The following is a 20,233-nucleotide window of genomic DNA, read 5'->3' as shown; positions in this document are numbered from 1 at the left end:
GTTATGTGTAATATACTGTACTATAGGTTTGCCGTACTTGCACAGTTTTTAAACTTCAGTTTCTTTTATAACTTGAAAAGTAGATGTTTTTTGTTGTCTTCAGTGGCTTTTCCCTGTTTATGTTATTTGCTATTTAGTTATGGTAGATTAATCCTGCTCTGAGATTGCCTGCACGAGTAAGACGTTTGAATTGATCTCCCCCACACTGTAGTACAGTACAGTCTCACCAAATATAAGCGTCACAGGTCAATAAACTACATTTTAAACGCCAGTCATGAGTTATACAGTACAACAAGCTAAGAATGCTATTGTATGTTGAGTTCATGGCTCTGGGCTGCAATACAAAGCTCATCTCATCACCTGTGTGTGTGCATTCGGGTGCTACTTTACTATATTCCTCTTACTTTTCTTTTCTCCACTTTGCTGGTTTGTCTCTTGGGGTTATGGTTTATAGTGGTGGTTGAGCTCAACTGTGAAATTCGCGTTGCACATAACTTGAAAATAAAACAATTAAAAGTGAAGAGAAGTCAATTCATTTTGTACTCTGGACTGCAAAGGCACCGCACATCTCTATTAACATGTGTACGTCGTGTGTGTGTACACTACAGTGTACAGTAGTGAGTTCTGTAGTCATCCACCGAGGTTGGAAAAAGAAAAAAGGCGGAGCACGTGGTAGCTGGAAGCCTGCCTACTACACGCCGGGTGACACCTGACCAGCAGAGCAGGACCGCATAAAGAAAGTTTGGCTAACTCGGTTTGGCTGTCGTGAAGGCTCTTAACAAAAGGTAAGCTTCTCACGAACCGACGTCTTTTTTTTTTCTTTACTCGAAAATGCTGTCTAAAACAGTCTAAAAGTGCAAATTTCTCTTTACCTTGCTTTCTACCACTACGATAAGACTAAGTGTTAAATATTTACTCTCCTGAGATGATGCGATAATCGTTGATGATCAATTCGGGCTTTGGGAAACACTTTTAAAAAACTACCGACAGTACTAATACATTATACAATTGGTACGGTTTAAACTAGGCTCAGTCTGACAAGATCGTTCCCCTGCATGTGCTATTAATACGATACGTAACAGTTCCCATTGATTGGTCACTTCACTGTCACATGCTGACTAATTATGTCAAATATACTTCTGTACCCAAAGTGGGTTATGTTCACACATAAATGGTGTGGAACATAAGAGCCATTTACATATGGCATATGAAAAGCCACCTAAGATGATATTTGTGATCGCAAAAATGCGATCAACGTCGACTAGTCACTGATGTCTTTTTTCAGTTATAAAAAAAAAAAGTCGCAGGAGGAGAAACAGTTTGCAGAACTTTGTCTCGCTCAAGTACTGAACATTTAGACCCCAAGACCATGATCCTACGAAAATAAAAAATCCTCTCCTTGGCGATATTGCTGCAGGGACATCAGCCAGGTAATGTTTACATAACTTAGCCATGTCCTCGTCTTGGGTCCATTATAGGAGCGAAATACACATACAGTAACTACCAGTAGAAATCAGTCACTAGTCGATGAGTGACGCTCTAAACATTATTTCAAAGTAGTGAAGTCGATCGATCAACTGAGTCAGTCAACGAGTCTGTACAGCCCGTACTAGTGAAACAATAGATGTTAACTTGTATTTTTATGTCTCTACTCTCTAGTAGTCCTAGTAGCACACATTTATCAACTTGTGAACTGTTTGGCATCAACACAATAGTAACAGGTAGCTGTCTTGTTAGTATGCTAAAGTTCTACAACAGTCTACAAACTGTAAACAATAATAGTTGTCATACATTTAGAAATGAACAACATGCGCTTTCCCACTCTCATTAGGAACATGTCCCCTGCACCAACCAATGAGCAGGGCTTCAAACCGCCAGATGGTGGCTGGGGTTGGATGGTCGTGATTGGGGCTCATATTTCCATCGGCTTTGCCTACGCTACGCCCAAAGCTCTCTCCATTTTCTTCAAGGATATCCAGTCAGACTTGGAAGCCAGCTTTAGTGATATAGCATGGATCTCATCTATCATGTTAGCAGCCATGTATGCTGGAGGTGAGTTGACCCTGTCAGACTTTGCTTCCCCAGAGGAATGACCAAACCATTGCATTATATCATCCACACTGTGGTTCAACTGTACTCTCCTAATGCTTGTGGTTTTTCTTACCGATATCATTATTCATACATACACATACACATCATTTATGCTGAACAGATTTTAATGATCTCATACAGTTTGTTTTGGTGATCCTTTCGAACAAGAGAGTGCTAAAGTGAAGCGTCCAGTGAAATGACTGACACTGAGTTGTTAAGTGTCAACCAAAAGATGTTTACTTTACAGTGGACACTCTAATGTCAAAGTAACACGATCCATTTGAGGATGCTCAGTGACCTTCATTGGCAAAAAAAATTCACAATAGAGCTAGAAATCTATTTCACGGTCAACCGTTGCCATAGTAAAACTATTGCTATCATTTTATCATTGTGCTAAGAGTCATACTGCACTAGCTTAAACTCGCTGAGTAAGTAACAAGTTTGAACTTTTATGACAAAGGCACAGTGTATTGTGTAATGAGTCACATCACATAATTCACGCCTCTCATTTTTTTAACATAACATTTTGTTGCTTAGTGTCTCGAAACTGCCACAAGCAGTCGAATAAGAAGTCAATCACTAAAAGTAAAAATAGTCCTTTAGCCCTGAAAGGGAAATTAAATCCTATCTGAAGCAAAAAAATAAAGTGAATGAGGAAAATAATTTATTTTGCTTTCCTTAACTGGCCACTAACCATACTCGTCACGTGAAAATTATCCACAATGAAAGGAATGGTTGTCGTGTGAACTCCTCGGGACATAGCAAATTGATACAATAAGTGACTTCACATGACTGACTGCATCCATTTGCTTTAAAATAATGAGACTCTCTTATCTATCCATCCATCCATCCAACCATTGATTTTTTTCTTTACTGCTTTTTTTTTTTTTTACTGAAACTCTGAAAATATGTTTTAAAAATTATGAGTGTAATACAAATTAAATATTGTATAGCGCAGAACCTATCCGCATTCACTATTCTTGGCCCTATTTTTCTTTGACAATCAACTGAAACAACAATGCATTTGCATGTAGAAGATGTTGTGAAATGGGCAAACTGCAAAAACTTGCAAAGTAGTACTTTTTGTTTTCATACTCCCCTTGTGTTGATAGGAGTTCATTACATGGCAAAATTAAAGTCACAATTGAAGTGTACTCCGCGGGTTTTTCATGAATTCATGGAGCTTTGTTCAAGGTTAGCCAATGAAAAGGTCTTTGCCATACCCGACCTCAACTCAAAGAGGCCAACCTGGTGAAATATTTGCCTCATCTGAGGCTCAGGCAATGGGCTTCATCATATTGTCCTTGGCAAGGCTTCACAATGTCACCAAGTGGCGGAAAGCGACAGCGCAAATATATCAGCGGAAGGTCCCGCAAACTGCGGTCTCTCATCAACGCCCCCATGGGAGAAACTTGACAGCCTTTTCCGAAAAACTCTGACTCAGGGAGTCAAATGATAAGTGAAGTTATAATGTGACTGTGGAAATGGCATTTTTCCAGTTTTCCAGTTTTTCTGGTTTGACAACCATAAACTTCACAGTTAAAGTCCACAGGTCCGCCTCCAATTTGTTTGTATTTGACAAACTTTTTTTCACTGAGAAAATACTCATAATGGAAATGAATGAATCTATTCCAGGAGTCGTCAAAACCTGCATGGTAATATTCTCATACAAGTGGCAATAGGAATTCACATCTTGAAGTTGAGCCTTTAAGCCTTAGAGTAATTTTGTACAGATTGCGAGGTTTTGCACTGACCTGAATCTTGAATGACATATGCAATTTCTCCACAAATTTAAATAGTTCCTAAATTTGGAAGGTGTTCTTTTTATTTTTGAAACAAACCTGTAGTAGCTAGCAACCTCATTTTGTTGTATCATTCTGCACCGTACAACAATGAAGAATTTCTATTCCATTTGTTCTAATGGTTAAATATTCTGTTATTAACCTAGTGCGCTACATTAATCAATAAGATGATCATGTTGACATTGAGTGGAATTTTGTCTTCTCATAATTTCACAGGACCAGTGAGCAGTGCGTTGGTCAATCGCTATGGAAGCCGCCCAATAGTCATACTGGGGGGCCTGATGTGTGCGGCCTCCATGGTAGCTGCTTCCTTTGGGAACTCCATCATTTACCTCTACTTATTCATCGGCGTCATTGCAGGTGCAGTATTCTGGTCCTTTTTAAATTGTATTTATTTTTTCATATTTATTCATATTAGGGACTTTCATGATGGTCATTCTCAAGTTTGTTGAAGTACTTGACATCGTTTCACCTCATTCCCTAATCGTTTTCCTCTGACTGGGTAGCTTTTTGTTTATGAGCGGCTTCAGAGTGCCCGTTGCAGCTACCAAGGGGGAAGTTATGTGCTCAAAGTGGAGCAGGACCAGAATGGTAAATAAGCACAAATTTTTTTTTACACGTAGGTCCTGGAGAGCATGGCATACAGCGGCCCACTGTTCTGCTAATCAACCTCAGACCAAGATTGTCACATGGGGCTTCCCACCACTTTTAGTGGCTCATTAGCCTGGCAAGGACAACTGTGTAAGCAATTGGTCCCGCGTTTAATACCAGTGGGCACATGCGTCCTCTACTCATACACAAACGCAATGGGGCACTTTTAACTATATGCGGATATACATACAACTGTGTATACTGTGTTTACAATAATATGTTCGACTGAAAATGACATCACAGTTGCTCAGAGCTCTGAAGCTGAGCCGTGATTGGTTGTTACCTGAGCCCTTAGCAACTATGATGTCATTTTCACTCCACAGCAAGTGGCAAAATTGACCGTCCCCTGAGAAGTTTTGCTGCTTAATTCATACTCCACAAATGCAATATTAATCAGAATGCCATGTTTTGACAAAATAACATTATTTAAACAATATTTTTGGGTTGACTTTGACTTTCTCTTAAGCCCCTTCAATCTCGCATTTTTTTCTGCTGGGCAATTTTTTTGTGTGTGCTGATTTTAACATTAATTTATTTTTTGGGGGGGGGGGTATCTAATGTTTTTCGTTGTTATTGTGGACGCCAGGATAATTTGGTTGTAACGTGTTGTAAACTTACCAAGCTTATATGTAACATTTTTAACATGAAGATCATGCAAATCAACTTGCGATTGTGATTGGTTAGTTAAGATCCAATCATGAACCAGAAGTGTTGACATCATCCAAATTGTGCGTTTTATTGGCTTAGACACGCGAATATGTCATGTCCAATTGTTCACTCTAACCATCTATGAGTCTGAAGGGGTTAAGAATAATCTTGAATTTCCTACGGAATCAATGTAGTTTCTACATACTTACCCAGTACATTTATAAACATTCTTTCTTAGGTGTTGCAGCAATGAGAATGTTTTGAATGATGTTTTGGATTCCAGGTGAAGAATGTTGAATTTCCCCCCTTTGTCTCCACACAGGCTGTGGACTTGCCTTCAACCTGAATGCATCTCTTACCATCATCAGCAAGTATTTTCTGGCCAAGCGTCCTTTAGCCAATGGTCTAGCAATGGCAGGAAGTCCCGTTTTTTTGTGCTTCTTGGCCCCTTTTAATCAATATCTACTGGACAAGTTTGGCTGGAGAGGAAGTCTTCTCATCCTTGGGGCTCTGATGCTCAACTGTTGTGTTGCTGGAGCCTTGATGAGACCTATTGCTTCATGTAAATCTTCAATTCCTGCACTACAGAAACATTTGGAGGAGAAGTCAAATAACGGTGACGTGAAGCAGTTGAAGCAAAGCGTTGGCAGTCGTGTCAAGAAAATCTTAGATTGGTCTTTTTTCAAAGATCGAGGTTTTCTTATTTACCTCGTTGGGAACATAATGTTCATTTTTGGTGCCTACGCACCCATTGTGTTCCTTTCAGCCTACGCCGTTAGTCACGGCGTTGACGAATACTCAGCAGCGTATCTGCTCTCCATTATGGGTTTTGTGGACATGTTTGTTCGCCCTGGCACCGGCCTGATTGCCAACACCAAGTGGATCCGACCGAGAGTCCAGTACTTCTTCAGCTTTGCCATGGTGTTCAACGGCACCTGCCATTTACTATGCCCTCTGATCCAAAACTACACCTTCTTAGTGGTCTATGCTGTATTTTTTGGTGTGGGCTTTGGCATGGTTTTTGCCCTCATCTTTGAGTGCCTGATGGATCTGATGGGAAATCAACGCTTCCCGAGTGCTGTTGGACTGGTCACCATCATTGAGTGCGTCCCCATGCTGCTGGGCCCACCAATTGCAGGTAACAATATACTGCTTACAGTCATGATATAATTATTGACATTACCAGGTGTATGTGTTTGTAAACGGGCAGAGGTGGCAAATCTAGGTCCAGAAAGTAAATACCCTGCCAGCTAGCTAACAACTGGGGCTAAAGCTAAATGTGGCAGGGTTTTTACTTTTTGGACCTGGAGTTGCCACCTCTAAGTTTGGCTTTTGCCCCTTGTGCTAGCTAGCTGACAAATGGGGCTAAAGCCAAACGGTGGCAGGATTTTTACTTTCTGGACCTGGAGTTGCCACCTCTGTATACGGGTGTGTAGAAAAAACAAAGCGCATGCGCATGGCTCTTGCTGTTAAGATGGACATAAATTACATGGTTCAAGTTACACAATTGTGTTCATATCTCTCACACGATGGCACAGTTTCATGTGTGCCTTGAGAGTGATGCGACAACCCAAACAAACAAACAAACAAACAAACAGACAAACAAACATGGAATTGGATGACCTGAGAACCTCAGACGGCTCAGTTTTGTAAACCTGCAGTGTTTCCCAACCTTTATTGAATCAAGGCACATACTGCATTTTGCACTTCTAAATCTCATGACAAACCATTAAAGAAAAAAAAAAATCACAAAACATATACAGTATTAAACTGTACTAAAACAATGATGACCTCACCTCATTCTACTGACAAATATACTATACTTGGTATGAAATCTGGGTCTGCTGATCTCCTCCTTAGAAGGCATGACTTATTCATTATAATATGAATGGCAACTGCTGAATACAAAAGTACCATTAAATACTTTCTGTCATGTGGTGGATACGTCAATAACATAAATAGATGAACACTGATCAATTAGTTGTAGTAAAAAAGAAGAAGATTAATTGTTATTTTATAATAAGTTGTATCATTCTCTGTGATCTCTCAAAACATACGTGCTGTGGAATACCGTCATTTAAAATCTAAAATTTAGAAAAATCCAAAATTGTCCCGCAGTACTGTATACATGGATTCATAAACATTACACATATAATATACATTTTATAGACGTTTAACAATACCTAAATGTGAAAAAGAAAAAAGTAACTCATTCTAACAATTTACAATTTAATGTCAGATGTTACACATTTATGTAATACCTTGATAAAAAAAATAAAATAAAGCTCGCATGTGCATTGATTATGAGGCCAACTTAATAATAAAAATAAAATCTTCCCAAATACAAAAATCCACAGACACCAGTGCCTTGGTAAGCTTGTATTTTGAAGTTGTTAGTGGCAGCGCATGGTGTCATGGCGGCTGACTTGACTCGTCTTTCCGACTGCAAATTGGATAGTTTAAGCCCAGTTTGTTTAAATTGCCACCACAAACTGTTGTCACCAACATCATCATGTTCGATCGCTAATTAAGGATGTTAAAAAACAACAACACATTAATCACACTGACAGTGTGGAATTTGACGCCTGTTCCAGCATTTGCCACTAGCTGGGCCGTATTATGCTCGGGTTCATGTTATTCAAGGGAAATTAACTTGGCAGTGACTGCTATATGTATGTTATAGCGACTCTTAGTGAGTTTATGCTAACAAGCCGCCCCTCTCCCAGAAGCAAAGTTGAATGGGAAAAAAAAAATCTATATTTTCCAAATAAGAAATTCAAATCCTGAGTGGCCGACTTACAGAATGTATATATAACATGTCTCTTCGACATAATTACAAATTTAAACTACAAACCCAATTCCCAAAAAGTTGGGATACTAATTGTGAATAAAAACTGAATGCAATTATGTGCCAAATTTCAAAATTTTGTTCAGAATAGAACATAGATGACAGGTCAAAAGTTTAAACTGAGAAAATGGATTATTTTAAGGGGAAAATATGTGATTGTAAATTTCATGGTGCCAACAAATCTCAAAAAAGTTGGGACAGGTTAGAGGCTGGAAAAGTCAATTGCACTTATAAAAAAAAAAAAAAGAAAACAGCTGGAAGACCAGTTACCACTAATGAGGTCCATTGGCAACTTGATTGGAGTATAAAAAGAGCTCCTCGGAGTGGCAGTGTCTCTCAGAAGCGAATATGGGTAGAGAATCACCAATTCCTCCAATGTTGTGGAGAAATATCAGAAAGGTGTTTACCAGCGAAAAATTGCAAAAAGGTTGAAGTCATCATCATCTACAGTGCATAACATCATCCAAAGATTCAGAGAATCTGGAACAATCTCTGTGTGTAAGGGTCAAGGCCGAAAAATCATACTGGATGCCCATGATCTTCGGGCCCTTAAACGGCACTGCACCGCAAACAGGAATGCTTACTGTAAGGGAAATCACAGAAAGCGCTCAGCAATACTTCCAGAAAACATTGTGGGTGAACACAATCCGCCGTTGCCAGATGAAACTCGACAGTACAAAGAAGCCATTTCTAAAGCAGACCAAGAAGCGCAGGCGTTTCTCTGGGCCAGGGGTTATTTCAAATAGTGTGGCAAAGTGGAAACTTGTTTTGTGGTCAGACGAATCACAATTCAAAGTTCTTTGTGGAAAACTGGGGCGCTATATCATACTGACTAAAGAGGACAAGGACAACCCAAGTTGTTATCAGCACTCAGTTTATAAGTCTGCATCTGTGATGGTATAGAATTGCATGAGTGTGTGTGTGTGTGTGTGTGACATGGGCAGCTTCCACATCTGGAAAGGCATCGTCAATGCAGAAAGGTATATTCAGATTGGAGAACAACATGACAGTTGAACAGTTAGAGAGACGCGTGTTAGACAAGAAACAGCATTCCTATTTCGAAACTTGAGAAACTTGTCTCCTCGATCCCCAGACGTTTGCAGACTGTTGTAAGAAGAAGAGGAAATGCCTCACAGTGGTGAAAATGGCCTTGCCACAACTTTTTTGAGATTTGTTGACACCATGGAATTTAAAATCAACATAGTTTTCCCTTAAAATGATACATTTTCTCAGTTTAAACTTTTGGCCTGTTCTCTATGTTCTATTCTGAAAAAAAATATTGAAATTTGGCACTTCCAACAATTGCATTAAGTGTTTATTCACAATTTGTATAGTGTCCCAACTTTTTGGGAATTGGGTTTGTAAATCAAACAATACAATGCACTTCTTATTTGGGACAGTTCAGCTGCCAACCATTTGTTCCATTAGTAAACAAATGCATAATTTCAACTGTCCTGCTCTCAACCCATAGGGGATATTTGCATGGTAACCCAGGAGTTGTTACTGCAACGTCAATGATGTAAATAAGGCAATTTTGTTCCCTTTGACACCTCTTAATAATGAATTGATGCTCTCATAGTGCACTGGTTGGTGTCGGCTCCACTGATGAGAGATTTCTGTGCGAGGTATTCAAAACAAAAGGCTTTGAAGAAGCACTGACGCTGCATAACTTAATCAGCTGCACACGCCAGCCCGCTGACAAACCTACTCTGCTGGCAACGCGAGTTTTAATGAGGTGGAAATTTACAGGCCCCGGGTTTGTCTGGTGCGACCCTGTTCTGAGGCGCTCATTTAAAAGAGTAAATAAGTGCCTCGCTGCAGATCTTTTTTTCTCCTCCAGAGGGCACAATCATTACAGCTACCCTAACTACTCTTCTTGTTACAGTTCCCACAAACCTTTGGGTCAATCCAATTAGGTATTAGTGAGGTAATTCTGTTTAATTAACTTTAGCTGTTTAATGATGCTCCTTTCAGTCTCTTGTAAGTCAGTGTACCTATGCCATATTTAAACTGGAGGTTTAAAGGTGACTATGCCAGATGGACCCCATTAATGCCTTGCCAAACAAAGCCCGTTTTAATGAGGGTGGTCATTTGCGTACATCCACCATATGACAGTTATCAATCACATGGCACAACCTCCCTTCGGGTGGTTGAAGGTGCTCCAAATGTAGAGTTACTTGTTAAATACTTTCAAATGTATTCACCGGCCTGTGCAATATCTTGTACATAGTCAATCTTTTCTACCTCGTGCAATATCTGTATCTGTATATTCCCATAATTATTATCCTGGAAAGATACTCCCTTTTCAAATCAATTTACTGGCCTGTGCAATACCTTGTACATAGTGAATTCTGCAATTGCACATACTCCTAATTCCTTGTTTAAAATTTTTATTTTATATATTTTTTTCTACTTATGGCACTGAAAAGTAGCTTACCTCAATCCCGTTGTACACTGTATAATGACAATAAAGTGCTTTGTTTTCTATTCTATTTATAGAAAAATATACTGTACAAAATGCATCTTTGTACAATAAAAGTTAGTAAAATTAAAGGAAAGCAATATCGATTCTGACACCATTGTAAAGAGGTACGCAACGATGTATTCCCGCATCGATTTATTTATTTATTTATTTTTAGGATACCCGTAATATATATTCATTTTTTTTCTTTCTTTTTTTTAGAGCTCAGTATTGTTCATTCGGAAATGTCATCATCATTGCTCTTTTATTATTTTTTTATTTTATTATTTTTTTTATATATATATATATATATTTTTGTGTGTGTGTGGGTGAGTATGTGTATGTGCGTGCGTGCGTGTATTTGTTAGCTCACCAGAAAACCTATTAGAAAAAATCTCATACCGTTCACCTAAACCGAACACCAGGAGACCCGAGGGGACCAAAGAAAACCAAGGAAGGTGAAATCCAGCACCGACCAGACACCCCCCACCAGAACTCCTCCCCAGCCCAAGAAACATCCAGACCCCAACAAATCCAAAAAACATAAAATCAGGGAGGCCTCAAGAGACCAAAGGAGAGACCGAGAAAAGGAAGGAAGGACAGACGAAGCCGCGTGAGACACGCAGACACCAGCCTCCACCGATTCAATAACCTGAGGAGGAAACAGATTGTGTCTGAGTTTCGGTAGATGCTGGTGTGGTGGATCTGGCATGCATGAAAATCTCCACCAAAGAGGGGAGCCGTCGACCCCCGCCGGAACAGAGCAAGCGCAACACCTCAGGGCCCCCCAGGCCGCGGCAGCGCCAAAGGACGACCCCCGGGCCCCGCCAGGGCCACCGGCCGGAGAGCAAACCCAGGAGCAGGAGCGCCCCCCGCCCCAACACGGCCCGCGCCCCCGGCCCAATGCAGCAGGACGGGGCACTGCAGGCCCACCAGGCACCCCACCGGCCCCCAACCCCCGCACCCCCCACGACCCCCCACCCCCGCCACCCAGCCCCAGCCGCCCCCAATCCCCCAGACACCACCGCCCCCCCCAACAAAGCCGCCCCCCCCCCCCCCCCCCCGACCCCACCCCGACCAACCGGCAGCCCCCCAACCCCCGACCCCCAGCCCCCGGGGACCACCCGCACCCAGGCACCGGCGCCGAAGAGGGGCCGGACAGCGGAGCGGAGAGGGCAGCCGCGCCCACCCCACCCCCCGCCGTGTGGAAGGACGGAACACCGGGGGCAGTAGGGGGAGATGGGGGCACCGGAGGGCGGCCGACACCCCCGAACCCCAGGCCCAGCGGGGGAAGGCCCCGGTCGTCACCCCAGCGTTCTTTGTGAAAATTAACCCAGCTCGCCGACTGGCGAACTCTACCCCTAAACCGTGAATGTGACCCCACCCAGTGTATATACAAGTGTGTGTGTGTGGTGCATTAAAATTAGGAGCAGGTGAACCGGAGCCGATGGAAATGATATTCCCACGCTCCGATCCACCCGCCACCCAAGCATGTTACTGAGTGTATGTGGTGCATTAAAAAAAATAGATAGGGGGCGGGGACACGGACAGGGGACCGCAGCACTGCTCTATACTGCGGCCCCCAACCGATGGCACCCCCACAAGCCCCCCCCCCCCACAAGTTGTGTGGTGTATTAAAATTGGAGGGGAGTTGTAGGGTGAAGACGGTGTTTCCACCCTACCCCACCCCCCAAAGTGTGTTATGTGCCCTATATGTCTATAAAAGTGTATTGTGCAAACCTAGTGTAGTGAGTTAAGAGGAGTGACCAGCGGGGCCCTCCCCAACCGGGCGGGGGCAGGAGGCGCACCGGCCCACCAAGCCCCCACCCACACCACCAGGACCCCGGCGGGCATATGGGACCCGTCCGGCGGGGCGATAGGGCTCGCCCCCCGGATACTGGGTCCCGCCCGAGGTGCCAGGACGCCCACTGGAGCGGGGCGGGCACGACACCAAACCCCAGCCACCCCCGCCGGCCCCCGTAGCACCGAGACCCGGGCCATGGATGGAGCCCCCGGCCCAGGGGAGGGGAAGGAAGGCGTACCGGGGAGGGGGAAGGGAGGGGAAGGAAGGCGTACCGGGGAGGGGGAAGGGAGGGGGGAAGGGGACGACAAGAAGGGCAGGGGGCAGCGGCAGGGACGCAAGGAGAGGGGGAGAGGAGGAGGAAGGGTGACGAGGGAGAGGGGACAGGGAGGCGGAGGACGGGCGGGGAGAGGCGAGGAGGGAGAGGCAGCAAGGGGGAGGAAGGGGGAGGGGAGAGGGAACCACCGGGCACCCCGGCGGCCCACAGGCCCCGAACCGCGTTGCCGGGCCCAGAGCGACGGACCGCGCCGGAACGGCGCCGCCCCCGACACCAGGGAAAGCCCCGCAACGCAGCACCCCCCAAGAGACCCAGGGAACGGCCAAGACGCAGCCGCCACCCAGCAGCCAACAGAGGGGCAGACCCGCCCACGCCCAGCCAGGGTGGACAGCACCCACAGAATTAACCCACTGGCATGCCGTGAATCCGAATATCAACCCCTGGTGCCCATCGGAGGTGAATCCGCTCGATCCCGCTGGCAGCAGCCGGGTTCCTGACTATAGAAACACAACCATTAGTTACAAATTGCCTAATACAGAAACATCAATGCAAGTTATAACGCTGCTGTGGCTCTCGCTAACAGGCAGAATTAAAATCCAAGTTTAGGTTAAAAAATTCTATATACGTAGACCATGTTTCTTTCAATTTTGACATTTGGTTTTTATTTGAGGCAGATATTTTTTCCATTAAAATATGATTTATGAGGAGGTTAGACCATTGGTCGATATTCAAAGTTTGTTTATTTTTCCAGTTAACAAGAATAGTTTTTTTTGCGATAGTAAGGGCTACAAGTATCGATTGAAATTGTTTATGTGGTAAGTCAATTGTTGTTAAGTCACCTAGCAAACACAAGTTTGGAGAGAACGGTATCCTACAGTCCAAGACAGCGGAAAGTTTTTCTAAGACTTTAGTCCAGAAACACATAACCGGAGTACATAACCATAAAGCATGAAAATAAGTGTCTGTAGTGTTTTGTAAACACTGGAGACAAATGTCGGAGTCTGAGAGTCCCATTTTCTTCATCATATATTGAGTAATGTATGTTCTGTGAATAATTTTATATTGGATAAGTTGTAAATTTGTGTGTTTTGTCATTTTAAAAACGTTTTCACAAACTTGAATCCAAAAGACAGATTCCGGAGCTATAGACAAGTCTGTTTCCCATTTTGAGATGGGTAAAGACGTTTTATCAGTATATGAAAGTAACTTATATATTTTTGAGGATTTTTTGTTGTTGTCGGAGAAAGCTTGGTAATATCTTTAGCTAAAACAGGCGGTTGGAGCGTACCCTGGAGTGTTGGAATTTGTTTCTTTATCATACTTTTAACTTGCAAATAATGTAAAAAGTTTCCGTTTTTTATTTTATATTTTTGGAGCAAGGATGCATATGATATAAACATATTATCTGAGAAGAGATGGCGGAGATGTGTAATTCCTTTCTGCTCCCACACATTCAAATACAACGATTGGTTGTTAATTTGAAAGTCGGGGTTATGCCATAGGGGAGAAAGCCCGCTGGGCTCCACTTGGGTTTTTGTCATTTCTAGTGCCTTCCACCAGGCAGTCAGGGTGGCGGAAATCATTGGATTTTTAAAGCAGTTATGTCGCTTAATCGATGTTGTAATAAAGAGTAAATCTAGGAGTCTGAGGTTATATATTCATTTTTGTTTCGGGTTTTGTACAGGTCTGTGGTTGAGAGGTCTACAGTTTTTGGAGCATAAACATGCTCTCGCACAATATACTTTGTAATTAACTCATTCAATCCCAGCCATTTTCACTGAAGCAACCCCCTTCGCTCCCTTTCATTTGTATCTGTTTAGCATTAGAATATAGATAAGTGTCATCATTTTCACAAATCTGTTTAAAATGGTGGGGGAAACAGCTTTTGGCATCATGGCCCTGGCTGATTTCTTATACTCTGCTGCACCTGCTGGCTGTTTTTGTAATCACTACCATTGCCTCATGCGTTCTCTTCAGTTCGAAGGCTGAATCAAAGCCTTCTGTATGCTGTAGCATACAAAACATAAATGTATAAATCAGTCTCTAAAAGCATGGTAATATTTAAAATGGAACATATTTATACGTCTTCGACCAATAATTTATTAGAAATAGTGAAAGATTGCAATGTGGTGGCATGGAAAGCGTGATCGACCACCGTCCACACTGAAAGTGAGTACGATAAACACCTGCCGATTGAGCCGTGTGTGAAGGTGAGGGAGTTGTGGACATCTGGAGGCTTCAATCTAATCCAAAGCACATTTGTCCTTTTTCCTGTAGACTTGGCCTTGATCTGAGTGGCTGTTAGGGCCTCTTTTCTGATTCGTTTTGCTGGCAGCTGACAAAATTGCCTTCTCAGACAAGGTTTGCCACGGGTTTTTTCCTATGTGGCCCCTGTCTGTCTCTCTCTCTGTCTGTCTGTCTCTCTCTCAAAAACACACACGCATATGTACAGCCACATACTTTGATCAATTCATACAGGTAGATCTAGCGTTGTGCTGCTCGTGTGTTCGTTCAAAATGTGTGTTATGATGATTTCAACACTCACCTTCTTATCTCCTTACAGGGTCGCTGGTGGATAAATTTGGTGACTACAAGTACCTCTTCTTCCTGTGTGGTGCCGTGATTGTCACTGGTGGGATTTTCCTTTTCATCATGAACATTTACAACTATCACATGCTGGAAAAAGAGAGGGGTACACAACCAAACTCGAATAACATACAAGTAGTAGGGCAGGACCAGGCTGAGATGCTAAATACACTCAATCGCAGTTTTGGCACAAAAGAGAGCAAAGATGAGCCAACGACGTGTTGAAGGATACAATTAATTCCAATTCATTTTTAGTTCTCTGGTCTGCATCTCTTTGATGCACACGAGGATGTGTGCGTCAGTCACATCTGCTGAGCCATTTGGCCATTGAGTCAGACAAGTGAAAATGTTATGAATCTTACCACTGTTTTTAATTAGCTGCAGGTACCTGGCCATGCTTGTGCTTCTGTGAAGCATCATTGAAGTCAAATGTTTACACTTGTAACACAAGTTTGCCGATACCACTGCACTGTTTGTGCAATTGGTAGGCAGCCATAATCATAATAATGGCATAATTATGTTTACGTTTCCCAATTTAAAAAAAAAAAGAATTTTCAATGAAAGCTAATAGTCATAATAATTTTTTTTTTTTTTCAAGTACCAATACAGGTAAAAGACAGCGGGGATGTAAATTGAGGCTTTCTGTTTCAATGTAATGCTGTACCTCATTATTACAGTGCTAGGCTCGGTAAGCCTAGAATATTTTTTATTTTTTGTGGACCAATGTACTGCTTAGATTGAATAACTTGAAACAGCTCATAGGTCAAACTTTTCTTGTTTTTACCTTTCACCTACTGTATGTGTGGCTTTCCTTTATACTGCTAAAAGGTACTGTGCTTTGTCATATACCGTAACTGCTGGATGTTGTGATCGGTACAACACACTAGTCTAATCCAAAAAACACACACTCTTGATGACGGTTTTTTTTAACGGTCCTGAGCAACACGCATGTAAACCTTTGGTTGTTAAAGTGTAGAATCTTCCTAACTGGCGCAATTTAGCCGGTATTTGCCAAGTAAGCTATTTTGTTACAAGCGTGTCTTTTTGATGAATGAATGTTGGATTAATAGTTTTAATGCTTTTAACAACACTAGATCATAATTTTGTATACTGTACATTAAAGGGGAAGTCCCCTGAGATGGATAAAAACGGTTGGATTTTGCGGCATAACTCATATTCCACAAATGTGATATTAATCAGAATGTGATGTTTTGACTAGTGAGGTCACGTATAACATATTATTGTCAAGAAATGTTTAAGGTTGACATCTCATTTAATAAGAAATGTCTATGTATTTATTATAGGTTGAGTTCCATCTACTTGACAAGAAAGTGACGGGTATTTGAAATATTTACTAATTCATTGTTGTCCAAATTGCTTTACATGTTTATTTTATACATGCTCTTATAGTGTTAGTCCTGCTTTGGTGGCACAAAAGTGTGAGCGGATCACGATGAATGATCAACAATTGTCTGAGGTTACCCAAACCTAGCAGGAGATATGGCGTATTGTGTAGTCATGTCATTTGCGATTATGTTTTTTTGTAGATGACTTTTCTTTGGCCAAATGCATTCTTCTGTATTATCAAGCCATTTAATCACTACGTTGTAACTGTCGTTTTTGTTTCTGTTCACAACCAGACTGAATGAATTATTCCTTCAGTACGTCCAAAAGGATTTGACTAAATGCATGTACCGGGTTGCAAAGCGGCAACATTAAAATGAGTCTTTACAGACATTGAGTGTTTCAAATACTGTATCTAATGATTGCCTCTGAAACGGTTTGTTCATGATGACGATTTTCTTGACGAAACATCTAAAAATAGCGGACCTTGTTTTTTCCCCTTATCTCTCATCACTATATAATTGCGCCAGACGAAGCCACGTTCATATCTTCAAAGGGTGAAGTATATGAAAATGCCTTCAAATCAACGCCAGTTTTGCAGTACAAGTGACTTTGCCCAATTTTTCATAATTATGAGGCTTGGGAACAAGTTTGAAAATGTCAGCAGCTTAAGGGCATGAGCAGCTAATGAAGCAAGGCCTGGATGTTTTGGGCTGGTGCGCCAAGTTGTGTTGAGCCTCACACAAATCAGCATATTAGCGGCCCACTAAAGTACAGCGTTATCCACTACCATTACGTACAGTGGGCATAAAGTCTACACAGGACAAGTACAGTATTTGTGTAAAAATGTAAGCAGTTAGAAGTATAAAGTAGGAAGAAAATGCACCACTACGAGATACTCAAAATTTCTACTTAAGTAAGGTAACAAAATATTTTTACTTCGTTACATGACACCTCTGAAGGCAATATTAATCAGAATGCTGTGTTTAAGCTAGTGGCGGCAAATCATTTTTTGAATTGACTTCCGCTTTAAAATAAACCTCTGTTGAAGCCAAACAGTGTTGTGAGATGTGAAACCACATCGAGAGGTTGATCATCTGCCTTTCTCCTGACCTTTGCATCTCCAAGAATCAAATCTGGCTTGTTTACAATTGCTGGCTGATCTGATGAATCGGGAGCGGTTTTACACGAGCGGCTAGTCTGAGACAAGCAGCGAGAGAAGGAATGTGCTCCCGCAGGGCTCAAAGTGCACTGGCATCTATCAGGAGAAGAAATTGAATGGGATTTGGAGAGCAACAGAGATTAGATAGGCCTCGAGTGTTGAGCAAGCACGAGACGCACCGGCCGATGTAATGCTTCCCCTCGATGGGATGAGATCAAACTTACAGGCACACGGTGACACATGCGCTCGCGCTTACGTGGCCTTTGGGGCTGAAGTCAAGATTTGACGTTTTTGTTTGCTTGTGGAGCACACCGAGTGATAACACACACAAAAATACTCGAACTGCGTACGTGTGTTGTTACATTGGTTTCATCAAAAATATATTTTTGACCAATCTTTTTTTTTTCCCGTTAGGAATTGACAATTCACTTTGGACGCACTCCAAAGTACAGTTGTTTGTGGTATGTCAACTAATGAGCACAACTGTAAATGTACAAAAGCTAAACGTCGCTTAATGACTCACACCAAAATGTACATCTTGTACGTCTCTACACATGTCAACTTCAACCTCTGAGAATATCAAAAACAATTGCCACAGTATTTTATGACCATTGCCATACAGTGCACTCATCAGTTTACATACTATGTAAACTTTCAAGCACAAATGTAACGCAATTATGGATAAAAAATGGACCAGTCCATTTTATGGGTCAAATTGACTCAATTCTATGGGTTGTTTTATACAAAATGACCCAAAGTTGGACCGAAAGTTGGGTCAAAATAACCCAATTAGAGGATCTCCCAACTTTATGGGTTGTATAAAAAAATATCCCCCCTTTTTTTTTTTTTGTAAGGTACAAATCAACCCAAAAAGTTCGGTCAAATTGACCCATAAAGAGGATCTGACCGAACTTTATGGGTTGTTCTACACAAAATGACCCAATTTTGGACCCAAAGTTGGGTTAAAATCGACACAAGAACCTCTTCTTGATCGAACTTCCTCAGTTTATTTATACAAAATTAACTTTTTTTTTTGGTATAAATTACCCCAGAAAATTGGGTCACCCAATTGTTGACCCAAAGCTGGGTCAAATTGACCCAAGTAGAGGATCTGTCCATTTTTTGACTCATAATTGGGTTATTTTTGACCCAACTGTTTTAGGCCTACATGTGTGATACAAGCATTATGTGGGTGTTTTTCGTTTTGGGGGTTCAAAATCAGCGTTATTGGTCAAATATGTAAAAAAAGAAAAAAAAAAAACTACACACACTGTTCTCTACAATTTAGGACATATATATGGTCACACCAGAGGATGGTTGTTCGCAAGACATATTGTTAACTTAAATCAAAGTTATGAGGCTAGCAATTAGCCATCTAAGCAAAACAAGCTAGCTAGCTACACAAGTGAAATTATAATGAAAGATTTGTAGGGGGGAGATCAGGTCATACCTCATGATGACCACCAGTTGCTAAAAGGGTAAACATTTTACATAGTTGTTAGACAGTACAAACCTGATTAGCTGCTCCCTTTGGTTCTTGACTATCTTGTGGATGATACAAACTTCTGACTGTAAATGTATTTAAAAATCAAAGTCACAAATCGTTTTTTTCTTTTCTTTTTGGTTGCACTCCATGATCATTCATAAAATGGGCATCATCGGACAAACTTATCCATCAATGAGCCATATATCTTCGGAATGCTAGTAACTAACCACATATAGATGTTAAGGGTTTTGCGTTGAAAAAGGACACACCTATTCTTAATGTCTTGTCTTAATGAAGTCTTGCATGACAGTGTTTGAGCGCAGTTTTTGTGGCTAACTTCCACGCATACTACCAATTTTGTACATGCTGATCTTTCGCTTATCAAATGGTGTGAGTGTTGCTACACTTAACATTTGACACACAATAAAGAACAAAGGGTTTTGGGAAAGTAATTGAGAACGTTTCCTACTTGGGGGATGCGTAGCAAATCCTTGTCCATCCATCATCGCTGTCACTGTCCCAACCACTGAGCAGTGGAGGTAATGAAAGTAATTTAACATACATCTATAATTAATATGCTATCTTTGGGCAGTGTGAGTGGGCCGAGCGAGGTGATGGAGTGTGTTTATTATGTGTATGCGTGGGGTCTGGCATGACAGGGCATCGGGCAGCTGACATGGTAATTCACTGAGTCTCACTCCCGCCGCGCTGAGGTCAGATTTCTGCAGCAATCTGGGCCACCGCATGCTTCCACGCTCCCATCGGGGCAGTACAATATTATGCCCCCTCTCATCATTTACTTCCTCTCCAAGAGTCCTGAAGTAAGGTGAGACACTGGCTCAGTGGGTTTGACGCCTCGGGCCTGTTCATTCGCTGCACTGTATGAGTCCTCTCCTTTGTCATTTTTCTTTTTGTAATCCCTTTATTTTTCTCCGCCATTCTTTCACTCTCTTGCCAAACCAGAGAGCAAACATGAATAAGATAATTTTTGTGTTTTTGTTTGTTTTTTGAAAATCTGATGTTGATTTAAAAAGTATTATTTGAACATCTAAAAAATATACTATCAAAAGCAGTAT

At 41.8% G+C, this 20,233-nt stretch overlaps 1 protein-coding gene across 2 annotated transcripts; it reads left to right on the top strand.

The window, feature by feature from the left end:
• The first annotated feature begins 686 nt into the window (after positions 1-686).
• LOC147166875 (monocarboxylate transporter 2-like) lies at positions 687-16,902 on the top strand. 2 transcript variants are annotated; one of them, XM_086087312.1, is made up of 5 exons: positions 687-785; positions 1,832-2,052; positions 4,110-4,253; positions 5,515-6,330; positions 15,143-16,902. In XM_086087312.1, exons 2-5 carry the CDS (start codon positions 1,836-1,838, stop codon positions 15,388-15,390), a joined length of 1,425 nt encoding a protein of 474 aa, XP_085943438.1. In that variant the 5' UTR covers positions 687-785; positions 1,832-1,835; the 3' UTR covers positions 15,391-16,902. The 2 variants fall into 2 exon arrangements, with proteins under 2 accessions (XP_085943438.1, XP_085943439.1); XM_086087313.1 differs by lacking the exon at positions 687-785 and adding an exon at positions 1,312-1,430.
• Positions 16,903-20,233: the final 3,331 nt, after the last annotated feature.

This window comes from Leptonotus elevatus, chromosome 10 (genome assembly GCF_054856555.1).
Source record: "Leptonotus elevatus isolate MCC_2025b chromosome 10, RoL_Lele_1.0, whole genome shotgun sequence".
In the NCBI taxonomy this organism is placed as follows: domain Eukaryota; kingdom Metazoa; phylum Chordata; class Actinopteri; order Syngnathiformes; family Syngnathidae; genus Leptonotus; species Leptonotus elevatus.
Note: the sequence above shows the minus strand (reverse complement) of the source record. Positions and strands in the feature narration are given on the sequence as shown.

Bases quoted from the DNA above. Each gene is read 5' to 3' on its own strand.
- LOC147166875 (XM_086087312.1), top strand. From the start codon at position 1,836: ATGTCCCCTGCACCAACCAATGAGCAGGGCTTCAAACCGCCAGATGGT. The intron at 4,254-5,514 runs GTGCAGTATTCT...GTCTCCACACAG, and splicing joins ATTCATCGGCGTCATTGCAG to GCTGTGGACTTGCCTTCAAC. The intron at 6,331-15,142 runs GTAACAATATAC...ATCTCCTTACAG, and splicing joins GCTGGGCCCACCAATTGCAG to GGTCGCTGGTGGATAAATTT.